The 15,316-nt window shown below is 35.3% G+C and overlaps 1 protein-coding gene across 1 annotated transcript in view; it reads right to left on the bottom strand.

Moving 5' to 3' along the window:
* Positions 1-15,316, bottom strand: part of AGMO (alkylglycerol monooxygenase) — a 185,861-nt gene that overhangs the window by 64,362 nt on the left and 106,183 nt on the right. The window contains exons 11-12 of the mRNA XM_041466463.1: positions 14,009-14,091; positions 12,786-12,891 (exon numbers count right to left, since the gene is read on the bottom strand). Coding sequence (XP_041322397.1) covers positions 12,786-12,891; positions 14,009-14,091 — 189 coding nt within the window. The remainder of the gene's footprint in view (positions 1-12,785; positions 12,892-14,008; positions 14,092-15,316) is intronic.

A 15,316-nucleotide genomic window follows, 5' to 3' on the forward strand; every position in this document is an offset into this window, starting at 1 on the left:
GTAGAGCCAATGGACAGCATGATGCTTCAGGACCTCCTTAATACAGGAAAGATCAAAACCACACAAATGTTTTAAATGAGATTCCTAAAGCACTAAATAAGCAATTGAAAAGTATTTTCCTCTCTAAATATCATGAATCAGAAGTAATAAAAAAAAATTCATATTTGGAAAGTAATTTTTAAACCACATTGGTCAGAAGAACATCTTGGAATATTTCTCTTTGCATGTAATAACACATGCAAGGAAGGTAAATATAATTGTTTTCCCTGCTGGAAAGATTTGTTTACACCGATGACCACAGTTTTTTTCAATTATGTTATCAGATAGTAAATAAAACCATTAAAGCAAGTCTCTAAACTACCAAATTTCATCTATTAACAAGGCAATCTATTCTTCTGCTCAGCAACATACTTCAAAGTGCATATTGAACCAGAATTTTTCTTTTTTTAGCTCCCATTAAAATATAACAATGAGGTGTTTCATGTAATGCTAAGTGTTATTTTTAAATTAAGCAGTAAGAAAATGCTGGAGCTCCAGAGAGCTGGCATTACTTAAAAAATACTGTACATGAATATTTGCACATGCATAATTATATAATTGCACTTGATGGCAGCAATAGCACATAGAGAATACGATTAATAGTATGTAAAATCTGCAGCAATCTTGTGAGGACAAATATCCTCCAGAAGTATGAAAAGGTGGCTTTTGGTACAGAATATATTTTAGTTTTACCTTTCAGTATGACAATTACCATGAAAGAAAGGATCAAAGGCAAATGGCACAGCTGGCAGCTTGAGAATAATTTAAGAGGTGTACTGGCAATAGCTTTTTGGTTTCAGTGAGATGGACTGCATTAGCTGTAATAGGGAAATGATGCTGGAGAACAGTCATACAGCATTCCTGCCTGGCATTAATACAACATTAGCTGAACCTGCAATTTTGACAACTTCATAAAAATTTCAAGGAAAAAAACTTATGCTAACGAATATTAACAATAGCAATGTCTCCTCTGTAATTTAGGATAGAAAATCCAACACCACATTTAGGCTTAAATCACTGATTCAGCAACTCATGACCACTGAGGAAATAAGGATAGCGTGTGCCTGTGTATCTGACCATGATCTTGTCACCAAATTACAAAGAGATAATCTGCCAGCAAGGATGTGTCTAAAGACTTTAGAAGTCGGGGCATGTGGGCTGGAAAGATGTAAAATAAAATAATTTATAATTGCAGATAATGCCATACAAACCCAAGGTTCTTCTCTCATTTCCCACTCTGCAAAATATGAATTCTATAGCATTGTAGGAGCGGGTTCACATGAGCAACTTCTAATCATTCAGATCCTTAACAAATTAAGTAATAACAGAGTTTGGGAGAATGTACAGATCCTCTCTGCTTCACCTCTACCCTCTTTCCTAGACCATTACAGGTACCCTTTGGACCAGATGTGCCCTGCATGGTCTGGGGACAGTCTGTGCCTGCCATCCCTCATGCCATTTCCTTTCCATTACACCTTTAATCTGTCAATTTGATTACATACTTGATAGGCACACATTTTCACGTCCTTTTCCCAAAGGACCACACTTTGGACTAAAGGCACAACTCCTCTGTTTTTCTGAGTTTTCCTTCAAACAGGGAGTCATTCAGCAGAATTTTGAAGCGTATCAACCCTAGCTTGTTTCTTAGCAATTAAGCTAACAACACGGTTCCATTTCAACAACAGTTTTCCACAGAATAATTTACATTTCCAATTTACATTCCAAAGACTCTGTCTAAGCCAAGAGGAAAACATTTGTCCACACATGTACAGTTCTGTAAAGCAGAATCTCTCCTGCCAAATCTATTATGGGTTCTCTGAAATTACTGGCATATATGCCCAAATATGCTTCTGTGTAGAGTTTATTAGTATGAATTACTGCACAAAGCAAAATAAATTAATGAAGATCATGCAATTTAGTCCCAAAAAGATCAAAATAACAGTAGAGGATTCAAAGTAGTTAGACAGATTTTATTTGGACTATCTAAGAAAACTGGACCAGTTTTGTCTGCACACTGCTTTTGCAGCTATTATTTTAGTTACTTTTGCAAGCTGATGCTTTTGATTTTTATTTGATGCTAATAAGTTGTGAAAGCCAGAGAGCTTGCAAAGCCAAAAAAATAAACCTGGATCCACTAAAGAACCTGTTTCCTCCTTCTTAACTCTCCACTAGTCAGGAGTTCACTGGAATGAGCAGATTTGATTCGTTTAGTGGATTGAGACTTTTTATAAGAACTTGGCAGAAATTATTGATTACTTAGAAGGTGATAAATAGTCCAATAAGAGTCCTGAAAACATCAAATTATGATTGCATCAATTTATAATAAAATTATAGCTATATAATAATATTGGTTTTATCACTATTCTTAATCAGAGTACTCTAGAATTCTTTATCTGTTTCAAGTGAGCTACCCTTGAGTAATGTAATGAAAAAAATCAGAGTGTGATAAAGCTGACCTGAATCCAAGGTGCTAATGTTCTACCAATACCCAGGACTGTGTTAAAACGAGACAGTGTTTGCTTTTTCAAATATCCAGTTTCCCTCTGTCAGTGAAAAGCTTCTTACTTTCAATAGCAAGATCCTCAGATAGTCCCTTAGACGAAACACTCACTTATCTCTCTCTGCCCTTAAATGTAGAGATTGGACAACTGAAACAAAGAGGTTTTTTTTCTTCTAATGTATTCTTTCAAGACAAATGAACCCAAGGCAAGTTGAAGATTTTTGACTTTATTTTAAACCAAGAAGTTTGACTGAGATGCTTTTGTTTCAGGCAATAATTTGTTCTGCTATTTGATTACTGTTATTTTTTAATATTGGGGTGAAAAAAAACAAAAAAAACCCAAAGTGAAATAAAAGTGTATCAACCCAAGTAGGAGGAAGCATTCTAGCTACTCACCTTGAATCTTCCACCTGTTCATGTTTGTCTTAACATTTTGTAAAAAAAGTGATTTCTAATTTTCATGGACCTGAAAATATGATGGATTTTATTTTGATTTGGTTAGAGAACTAGAAAAAGTTTCTCTTATCCTCTCCATTTTCCTTTATTATCTTTTCATTTTTCACACAAAGAAAAAAAAAAAGTAATAAAAAGAAAAAGAAGGAGTAAGGAGTTCTGTATCCCTTTACACAGAATAGTCTCAATTTTTTTGTTGAAACATATCAAAGCATATGCCATGGTTTTTTATTGTATTGTACATTTTAGACTGCTATCCAGAAGGCAAGGCAAATTCTAGCAAGTTGCTTCTAGCAAGAGGCTCTACTCAGTTGTTGGTATATTGGTAACACATTTTTAGGTCCAATTCACAAGACTGACAGATGAATTCGTTTTTTACATGTTTTATGGTCTGAGGATGCAGTTTAACAAGACTCAGATAACCCCAGGAGCTATTCACCATCCCTGCACATAGTTTGGAAAGATACATTTGGAATGGATTCACTTTAGGGCAACACTTTCGTTAGAAGCAAAGATAGCCCAAAAAGATATTAGAATTATACTCCAGAACACTTCCCATCCTGTTCTAGAATGTTCTCAGCTGACAATAACAAAGAACTTTAAAAGACATAAAACCCACCCTGACTTCTGTAAATAAGGCAAATGTTTCACTAATAGGTTTCACTTCTAAGCCTGGAAAAAAAATTGACCAGAAATTCAGCCATGATGATGGCAACTCTACGCACTGCTTACATAGCCAGCAGAAGCAGGACAGGCCCTTTTATGTATGTGCAATGATAGATATCTTCCCTAAAATGTTATAAACTCACTAGGTTGGTCTCAAAAGCAAGTGGAATGCTATGAAGTAGGTATAAAACAATGCAGTTAATCGCCAGACTCTGCCTCTTAGCAACCTGCTTCACTACCACTTTGAGGTGGTTCCTAGCATCTGACCACTCTTTGTAGGCAAACTACATGAAGCAAAAAAGAGGAGAAATTAATAGATCTAGAGCATTATAGCCATATGCAGATGTGCAATGAATTCAAGTAATACCTAAGGACAAAATATAGCCTCCCTTTCTCCATAAAACAAAATCTAGAATGTTCAAACTAAAACCAGGCATCTTCAATGGTATTAGCTTCAAATCAGCAAAATAAACAACCCAGTCAAATATTTCATGGTTTCCACATGAAGATAAACCAAACAAATTCTGTCAGGACAGATGTGATCACTCCCAGACTCTATAGAGGGTTGCTGTATTATTTTACCTTGTTTTCAAGTGATAGCTAGAGCTTTATATTTACTTTTTTCTCATAACGCCTATTTCTAACTTTTAAACATACAAAGTGTTTTGTGTGTTCTGCATTTGGTAATCAGTTGTTAAACACAGCATTTGCTAATCTTCTTTCATCAGGCAATTTTTATTTGGCATTGGCAGGAGAAGGAAATTTTGAAACATTCTTTGTGCTGCGCAATACCCAAATATAAAATCAAATATAGCATTGTTGCTTTCTCTATATTCTTATTCCCCAACCCTAAACATCATAGAAAACAGAACTTGTATAGGGGAATGATATAACAAGAAAGTAATAAAGGAAATAAATCACAGCACATATAATGGCTTGATTTTATCTTACTGATCTATTGCCCACTTTAGACAAAAGGCACTGGCTGGTTAGAATTTAGCATGCAATTGCCCAGATGTCAAGAACCAGTTTTCAGTCTCTAGTTATTTCAGGTGCTACTAATAGGAAAAAAACTTTTACTGTGCTTTTCTTCCTTTGTTGTTCACAAGAAACTTCTGAAAAAAAAATAGACTGAGCAGAAGATAGCATTTACAATTTTTAAAAAGTAATAGAACATATTATAAAGCATTTTGAATTAATTTCTGCTTTCCTACACAAATGTATTGATTAAGATTTCCAGTGGGCTAAATTAAAGTCCAAATCTGTGAGTCCTACAAAGACATTCTGTTACAGAAATGTTAAGTTTTCATAGCTGCTCACTGTTACAGAAGTGGGGAGAGACATTTATGGGAAGAAGTCTGCTACCATTATCATTGCAAGATGCAAATATTGGGTAACCCTGGACTGCATGTATTTTTAATATTTGGGGTTTCTCTATTTAAACTGTACAAGATAGAAATATCCAAAATATTTTAAATACTAGGTTGGTTCTTTGTGGTCACCTTGTGTGTGCCAAACCCAGATCTTTTCCACATCAGAAACAGCTTGTTTCACTACAGCTTTTATCTCTTAAAAGTTAATTCAATCCCTCTGCCTATCATGTTTGAAGATAAAATTCAAACTAAGTCATTTGTATTTGTGGTCTTGGGAACACAGATACCACTCTTCTCTCTTTAGGACAATTCCTGCAACTTGCCTGTTACAATAGCTTAGGATGTAAGTGATCTAGTTTTGGAAAATAGTCTACTAATTTTGAGTATCAGGCTGTGCTGACAAGCACATACATGTGGGTGAGTTTGATGGACTAAAGACAGCCTAGAGAACACACACACACACACACACTGGCCATGCACAGTGATGCTGAAAGGCTTCCCACTCAGGGGTGTCCTTCATGGCTGGGAGATCCCTTCTGCACTCCTCAAATTGCATCTTCTGCTTCTCCCCACATGACCTGTGTGGAAGGGGAATCTCCACAAGTAAGCCAATGTCTTTCATCCAGGACACACAAATTGCCCATCTTACCCTGCCTTTGACTCTTAGACATTGCAATGTACTTTACGTGACATCTTGAAATCAACTTTGAACGTAAATTTATGAAAGTATAAAGTGATCAGTAAGCAACAGCTCTGTCAAGAGTAGGAAACATGAGTCTTCCACATCTGTGGAAATATGGGGTATGAAACAAATTAATGCATTTGTGCATTAACAAAAAAACAAAACAAAAAAAAAACCAAACAAAATACTCTAGTACTGCAACTACAGTTACACAGACAAACATCTACCCATGTGGAATATGTCAGTAGTCACTAGGGACTAATATCAGTGAAGCGATTCACTAGTATGGAGATCTCTATCATTATCCATGTGTTATTATGATGTAGAAAAGAATGCTGTTTGACAGCGTTTGTACCATTACTGTCTTATAGAAAAATTTTGCTTTGGCTTACAAACCAAATCACATCAGTAACAAGATGTGTGAAATACTAGAGCTTCATTTTTGCAGACACCCTCAGATATACAACTGAACATTAATAATCTCATTGGCATGGCTGTCACCTTTAAAATGCAAACACTGCATACAGCTACATGCCAATCACTGACTGCTTTGGGGTAAGAAGGGTTACAAAATAAACTTTATACCTATGAGTGCAAGTGTTGACAAAAAAAAGGACAACATTTCAGTCAGTATATGTGAACATGTATTTTCCATGTTCAGAGTACTACCTTTGCTTTATCTTTGCACGCTTCTGATTTCTATTAAGTATGACTACCTCCTTGTCTTGTCAAACAATTAAAGTGACAAAAGTAATAGCAGATGCTTCTTTCATAGGTAAAACTACAGCAAGCAGACCATAGCTTGCATTTTTTTACAGCTCCTCTATACAGCCTAGTAATTGCAAGGTAATTGAAAAGATCCTGATAATAAACTGCCGGTTCACTTTTTTTTTTTCAGACAAAATAAATATATAACCCAATTCAGGCTTCATTTTAACAACACATTAGATGGTTTCCAACATGTCTTGATTTTTGTTTTATTTTATGATTGTAAATAAACCCTGGAAAATTCCTTCCCAGATTTACCACCTGAAACTGCAGCTGTTGGCTGACACTATCAAAGCCTCGCAATTCCGAACTCACGTGCAAATCTCATCAAGCGCAGACACTTCTAATTGATTCCAGAAGTTTTTCTTTTGCTAAGATCAGCGGGCAGAAGAAGAATAATGAGCAGCTTTTAAACTGAGGGGGAAGGGTGTTGAGCTCAGGGAGTGGAGATTTTAAAGGCTCCAGCTCAACTGCTCTGCCAGAAATGCAGAGCAATTTTACGGTCAATTGGCCAGAGCATCTGGAACTATACATCATAGTCCTTAGTTGATGGTGGTGAAGGCGACTCTCAAACTGGCTAAGTCTAAAATCAGTAATGACTCTGCTGTCACACCTAAGTGGAAACTAACTTAATCTACTGCCAGATTTTACAGTGACTTTTTCTAAGGGACATTATTCCCCTTAGGGCAGTTGTCAAGAATATTAAAAGTCCAGTCCCTGGGATACACTGCATGGCATAGCAAACTTTTCTGAATGACGCTAACACAGAAAAAAACTATTACAACGCGTGTTTGTTTAATTCCATGTGTGTTGACAAGGCTTTTTATCATAGGCAGCAGAGTTTCCTTCCATCCCCAGTTTCATTTCTAAAATATATTTGAAATACACCAGCCAATCTAGTTATGGCATAGAGACTGCATAAATGCTGAGGTCATAAATCATAGCACAGGGCATGGAGCTTTCACCTTAATGGAAACCAAATACGGGATATGGCTCTTTGAGATGTGGCACAGATGATCTTAACGAGGGACCAAGAAAAAATGCTACAGAGCAGAAAACTATCGTTGATGTGGAAATAAGTTCTTATGAGTAAATGTTTGTTTTATGTCTGTACTCATAAGTCAGTATTCCAACACTGGCAAATTATACTAAGAAACAAGTGAGGTAACAGCAACTCTTCGCATGATGAAAGGAAAAATAAGTAGTGTGATAATATATCACATTAAGAGGGACTTCTGTGGAACACACGATACAGTGTAAATCAGTTCTTTAATAAAGAAATATTTTATATTTTATCCAGGCCAATTAAATTCTATGTCAGAAGAAATACCAGAATTGCATCAAAGATCAGAACAGCAGTCCATTTGGTATAGAATACTGTCTCCAAAAGTTTTTGGAACAGCTGCCTCTACCAAGTTTAGACACTCTGGAGGAGTAAATAAGCTATTTGACCACAATAAAGCTCATTTCTACCTTCATTAGTTAAGGGTTGAATTACACCCTGCAGCACAAGATTCTGTATATCTTCCAAAGCTGGTTATATTTCTAATGTACCACATGCCCACATAGAAAAGAAAACAAGTTATTAATTTAAAACATCACACATGTATAAAACCTCGCTTTTCCACCATGGAAGTTGCCCTAGATTTTTTGTCCTTCCTACCTGTAAATTAATACATGCCAGCCAACGTGGCATAGCCAGGCAGCTCATTAAGTTGCAATGCACAAGTCAGGATGAAAAGATTAACTCTTAGATACAATGCCTTAGCTACAACAGGGGTAAAATATAAACACATCAAGACAGACATCTATTTCCTCCTGCCTCTTCCTCACTCCTAGCCTCTTAGTTTAAGAGTCTGAGTTGCAGCTACTATGAGAGTTGGTGAAAATATTTAAAATAAGAGTTCCAACAACATGTCAATGGCTCTCATTTCTACTTGCTCCTCATTAGTACTACTGTCAAATAACAGCCAGTGTTTGACCAAATTCAGCTCATGGAATATGCTGGCTGATGCCAAACCAGAGCAGTTGGATGGAAACACTTTAAAGAGGTGGACCATCATCACAGATTTATTTTTACATATCGTGCCTGCTGAACCGTCACATAACTGAACACACAAGCAATGTTTTCTGCTACCTCCAGGTGGTTAGGAGGCTCCAGGCCCAGTCTGACAGAAAATGATTTGGCTTTAGTAATACACACAATCATCACATTACGCAGGCATGAAGTAATCAGCCTAAAGAAAGCTAACTAGTATAGGATGTGGCAGCACAGATTCTCAAAAGAAACACACCAGTTCTTCAAACCAGTCAAATATATTTCCTGTCACTGAGGTTTTTATTGACCTCCATCCAAGAAACAATTTTTTTAAGATATAAAAATTTCCTCATTTATCACCACTTTTTTCTTAAATAAACAAATAACACATAAAACCTCAAACAAAGAAACAACTACAAAAAAAATTCACTCCCTCCCCCTTCCACATTCACCTAATCATCCATATGAAATATATACAGGAAAAGGAACAGAAAATGCATGCTGAGGAATGTACACGGTTCCACCTCCTGTGGTCACTTTCGTAGTGAAGATAGCTTTAAATTATTTTCTTGGACAAGAAGACACTTGGAGAGACCCCCAGGAGTATATCACAGAATGAATTCAAATACAATAGCAGGGAGGAAAATATATTCAAATGATCAGAAAAATAACATAATTTTCATAAGGAACCAAATCTGGTAACACACAACTTCAAAGAATCAATGGAGTCAATATTGTTTTTACTTGACTGCAGACACAGAAATTAACATATTAAGACTGCAGCTTCAGCAAAAGCCTTTTTTTTTTTTCTTACACACCTATAACATCATTTTGCTTCCTCCTTTCCTGAACCTTAGCATTAAGAAACTTTCTTGCTCCACAAAATTTGCATCACTTACCTGAAAAAAATCTTTGTCTGGTTAAGTCAGCCCAGCTCACAAAGCCAGTCAGCAGGGCAGCAAGGAGGGTAAGAGCCAGAGAGCAGGACTGCTTGTTCTACTCAGATTGCCATCTTCAGCTGCTTTTTTCATGCCCACCTGAGCTAATCTAATTGCAAAGTGGGAAAGGCTTGCTCCTTGTTTCCTCTGCTCACCTCCCTTCTCTCACTGACCCCCTAGTTTTCTCTCATTTCTTCATTTCCCATTTAGTTTCCCCCAGAAGGTGCTCCTCCTGATAATTGTCAAGTCTTCTTATGAGCCAAACACAATCATTTTCAGTTTAAAGTGCCTATTTCTGGCAGTTAGAATACCATTCAAATAGTAATGCAAGGATATGTTCTTTAGAAATCTTTACTGGTCCTAATAGTCTTGAGAAATAGGAACATATGAAACATAGTAGCAGAAAATCCCCCACATATATGGAAAACAATAACTTACTTTATCACTAATTATTGAACATGTTGTTGGTAAAATCAGTCTTGCGCTTATCTGCTGCAATGTGCCCCATTAAGAGTTCTGAGAAAGAATTGTTTGTTAGATTCTTAAAACACTTTTTTATCCTGAAGTAATCCCGCCCTTGAAGGGTTAATTTATAGAAAAAGTCAACACAAACTCTTTTACATGATGTTGTGCTTTCATTATTTAACTCTGGATTACTAAAGAATTGTTTATTTGGTAACACATAAGGATGAAGATGTAAAGACAACATTTTTGAGCACATTATAGGTTATGATTACTAGAAATATTAGATTAAAAAGACCAAAGTCAGCTAAATCTAGGTGTATGTTAAAGACATGATATTTAGATGAGGAAAACAAAATGATTAAATAAATGTTTCCATTTACACCTCTTAAAATTTGTAAGAGAATGTAAAAGTGAAACAGAGTAAAGGACATTTAAAATCAAGCAGATTACCTGTATTATTATATTATGAAGGATAAACAACATGGAATGATGAACAGAAACATTTTTAGGATGTTTAGATCTAATGTCTGGGGAAACCTTCTGCTTATGTATTTCTTATACTTTCTGGCACTGCTGTTTCAAAATGATCACGCCAATATTGAGGTAAAACATTACTTTTGAAGACTTTTCAACATGAACTGAAAAATATCCAGAAATCTCTCAGATTTTTTTTTCATTTTGACACAAATTCCACTAGACCCATAAGAACATGCCTACCATGCATACAATACATTGGGAGCAAAAGTGTATAATTTATTTTAAAATGGGTAATTCATTTTAAAATGGGCGACATTTTGAAGTTCACAAATATCCAGACTACAAAAAGGAAAACATTTTTTATTGTGAAGATGGTGAAGCACTGGAAAAAATTGTCCAATGAGGTGATAGGTGCCTCATCCTTGGAAACTTTCAAGATCATGTTCATTGGGGCTGAGAGCAACCTGGTGTAATTGAAGATGTCTCTGCTAATTGCAGGGGATAGGACTAGAGGATCTTTATACTTCACACCCACCCAATTCTATTATTCTATGATTACAAAAGTTATTAATATAATGAAATTGTTGATTTGTGATAAAATGTCCAGTGTGGAAATATTGGCATCACTCAGAAACATTATCTATTCCTGTCTGAATAGAGCAATTCCAAGAGCAAATTATTTGAAAGACATCTATTTTTCCAGTATTTTCAAAGAAAAATTGTGTGCAAGTAGTCCTGTCTCTTGTAAAAAGTGGACTATATAGTGAGTGTCAAACAAAGGACTAAAAAAAGAACAACAAAGAACTGCAATATGAAGGATAAAAGAATAAACAAAAGGAAGAAACTACAGGACAGTAGAGAAGAACTCAAGATAACAATAAAGAATTTCTTTTAATGACAGAAACATGTAAAGAACAGAGCAAGAACCACTTCATTTTATTTTTTTCTTCTCCTACTCATTTCTTAATACGAGACACTTTTATATATGAATAAAGAACTCAGTAGGGCAGGTATTGAGGGTGTATATAATGACATAATTCTCACAGACTTCAGTCAGAATATCCAAATAATTCAAGTCTGAAAGCTATGTCTCAAGGGCAAGGTAAATTGTTCCAAAATTTTAGAATTTGTTACTTCAAGCCTTTCTACTGTATTAGCCTACTATGGAAATTTTACAAATAATTTCCAACTTATATTTAAGTAAACCTCTTAAAATATCTGCTAAATTCTTTCAGACTCTTATCAAAGGAATTACAGAACCATTTGCTTTATACACCAAAGCTTTGAAAATGTAACAAGGGGGCAGGGGGGAAACTAAACAATTCTCAGTTAGTGGCATTTATCTAGCTTTAAATATTGTCCAACAGCTATTGTTTTCCAACCCAGGCAGAAAAAAAAACAAACAAACAAAAAAAAAAAAACCAGAAAATCCTCCCAGACCCACAGCAGCAGTAGCTTTTTTTTTTTTTCTTTTTTCATTTTTCTAATTCCATTTCCTTTAGAAAAGCAGGAGAAGCAAGACCATTTCCAACTGGGAAAGATGCAATAAATTTTGCATATGTTTGAAGTCACAGGAACCATTTTGAACAAACAGTTCCTACTGTTTTATTTGATTTTTTTCTGACTTTAAGCCAAAGAGTAACTTTCTGATGAGGTTCTACTAATCCAGCCACCCATTCATAACCTTGTTGGTTATGAATAACCATTATTTTCTGGTAACCAATAGCACGTAGCTTGGTAATATTGCTCAGATAGGAATACTAACAGTGACTATTGTTATTTCATTGTGATAATATTAAAAGAGATATGAAATACCAACTCTACTGGAAAGGAAAATAATAAAAAGCAAAAGGCAAGAACAGGATAAAAGTAAATGCCCAGAACACAGAAGTTACCACAAGTATCAGACCATAGGTCCATTTAGTCCTGTACCCACTCCTTGTCCATGGCTAAAAGTCTGTTTCTGAGGCACAGGATTAATGCAGAGCAATATCCTTTATATTTAAATCTTCCAGCCTCCAAGAATTTTCATATTTCTCCCATAAAAGGAGTATTAAACAATCGAAATTCAGCAATGCATTACTATTATTCACTTCAAAATATGTGAATAATAGTAATGGATAAGTAAATTATTTTTGCAAGAAGTGGTAAATGCAGTCCTTCATGACCTTTTTTCCAAGGATAACTGGCATCTCAGTAGTGAACTAGAATAATTTTCTTATAAAATAATCATAAAAAGTGAAAAATAATAAGAAAAAATAATACTCTATTCAAGTAGCATAATGAAAAATAAGACAACAAAATGTAAATGTTTAGTGTTTCTTTCTTGTGAAAAGATAAAAAATCTAGAATACTCAGCATAGACATTTTTAAATAAATGTCTTACCTCATATGCATAGTCCAAGAAGGAAAAATGACTCCTAAAGTAGCCAAGTTTGTAAACACCTATGAAGACTAAACAGCGTATAATTTCCAAAATTCCTGCTTTGGACCTAGAAAATGGAATCAATTCAGATTAACATCCAATCTTTTCCTCTTTGCTAAGCTCAGTGAAAAAGAGAAAATAGAATTAGTTTGTGATGTCCTCCACTTACATCTAGTCATCTTTCTTAAAGTTAAGTTTTTATGGTATATATCTTACATTGACTTACAACCATGAATTAGCTGGTGGTGAGAATACCCATACTTGCAAAATATATTTGAACTAACATGAATGGAACTGTATCTTTAGTTACTGTCCTTTGATCTCAAAAATTACCACAACAAAATTCTGAGAACTGCTACCTAAGTAGTTCAGAATCTTTCCAATGGTATACTTATGTCACTTTTTACTAATGCCTCTTTATTAACTCCCTAGGTTATTCACATGTCTGGCATGTTGACATATTTTTTACCTATCCTGAATTAAACTGTTCAGTCCTTAAAAGTGAAAGGTATTCATTTCTGAAAACATAATGAACAGCAGGTGCAAAGCAGTACTGGCACCTCAGTCTCAAAGAAAACTTTTATTCCACATTTCTTCTCTGTCAGGGCAAATAACTTCTTTGTAAGAAAGTGTGAATGCTACTTAATGTTCTTTAGGGACACAGTGCCCATATGGACTACTTCATAATGTATCTCACTGGCCTGGTGTATTCAAGATCCAATTTCATTTGAAGCTATACTGATTAAGTTTAGTTTCAAGTCTACACCATCTTTCACATGATTTTGAGCTCACTCTGAGCTACACTGTGTGCTCTTCACATACCATCATGTATCTGGCACCTGCGGCATGCTACACAGGGCTCACACAATCTGACCTTGAACAGGTCCACCTCACCTGCCACTGTCCCAAACCCATGGACCCAGTAAATGCAAGCACAGAGGAAGACATGAAAAGCCCATCCAAAACTTTTCTGTGAGGGACAATACAGATGTAGTCACTTCTTGCTATGGGAACAATTCTGGATTTAGGTGCTGGCTAGTCATGTGTTATTTTCTAGTCAACAGACAGCCATGTGTGGGTCTGGGTGATTATATCTTTTTATCTATATGATTTCTGAGATTTACATATAGCTATAAATAACCCATAATGAAAGAATAAAAAACCCCACATATTTTGTATCTTACTTGTTCTCCATAAGTAGTCCAAAAGATGCCAGGGACAGAATGATAAAGCCAATTCTCATGAGAACTGTTCCCTGTGATAACATCTGTTAAAAGGCACACAAAAAATTCATTTAGAAAATTTTCTGGAAAGAAATGGAGCTTTTACAGAACAGTAGCTTGAACTTACTCACTGAGTGAAGCAAGCATCCCCTTTAAAAGTAATTTGCTACTTTAAATTTTAGAGAAAAAAAAAATCTGCTATGGATAGCACACATACCTGGAGTAACCACCTTCACAGTTGGTTCCTGAATACTGCATTAATGTTTAATGTTATCCCCTTCTGTCCTATGTGGTTTTTTTCCAAAGTTATTTGATTTCCTTTTGACTCTACTCAAGAGGGAAGAAACTTAGTTCTAGATAAAAAATCCTAGCAGCCCTGTTCTTTAAATTTCATATTATGTTACCAGGTCTTTACAATAGCCATCTTTGAATCCCACTGGATACAAATGCCAATGTACTGGTGAGAATAAGAACTCACACAACATGATCATATTTAAGATGAAACAAAATTAATGTTTTCCCTTCATGACAACTCGACACTTGGTTCCCAAGTCAGCAAAACTTTTTAGCTCATAGCATTAATTTCAATCAGACTCAAAACACTTTTAAACATTAACACGTGCGTGAGTATTTAGATGAATCACAGCATGAGAACTTCTGTCCTTAAAATTTACATCAAAATGACATAAAATTCAGAAAAACAGAAATTATTTTGATTGTAAAGTTTGAATTTTTAAATTTTTTTAAATATTTATTTTGTATTCTATACAGCTGCCTTTGAAAATCAAATATTTAATCTGTTTCCTTTTTTCCCTCCCTGATTTTGTTTCAAATATTAGTTTTGAAAAGCTTTTGGTTTTGCTTTTTTAAATTAAAACAAAACAAAACAAAACAAAACAAAACAAAATTATTGGATCTGACTGAGTTATACAATTCCTTTCTTGTTTTCAGCAGCAAAAGAGTTTATGAACAGCATCTTGCGCTTCATTTGCAGGCATTGGAAAAATAAAACTCCACAAATATCTGCCCTGATTTCCATAAATCCCATTCAGTGACACGACCAGCTTCCTTCAGTCATGGCCCCAACCCCTCAAAGAGATCTAAGGGAAGCATCTGTGAGCACGGGAGGCCACAAGAGGATACTCTCAAGTTTTACAGCTGTGTGAACTTAGAGTGCCCATGTTTGCAAAACACATCAAACCACACAGTCATTCTGGGCGGGTTTCTGTTGTTTTACTGAAGCATCACAAACACCTACTTAGATATCCT

The sequence above is a fragment of the Pyrgilauda ruficollis genome, unplaced genomic scaffold, assembly GCF_017590135.1.
Source record: "Pyrgilauda ruficollis isolate IOZ18807 unplaced genomic scaffold, ASM1759013v1 scaffold2, whole genome shotgun sequence".
Classification (NCBI taxonomy): domain Eukaryota; kingdom Metazoa; phylum Chordata; class Aves; order Passeriformes; family Passeridae; genus Pyrgilauda; species Pyrgilauda ruficollis.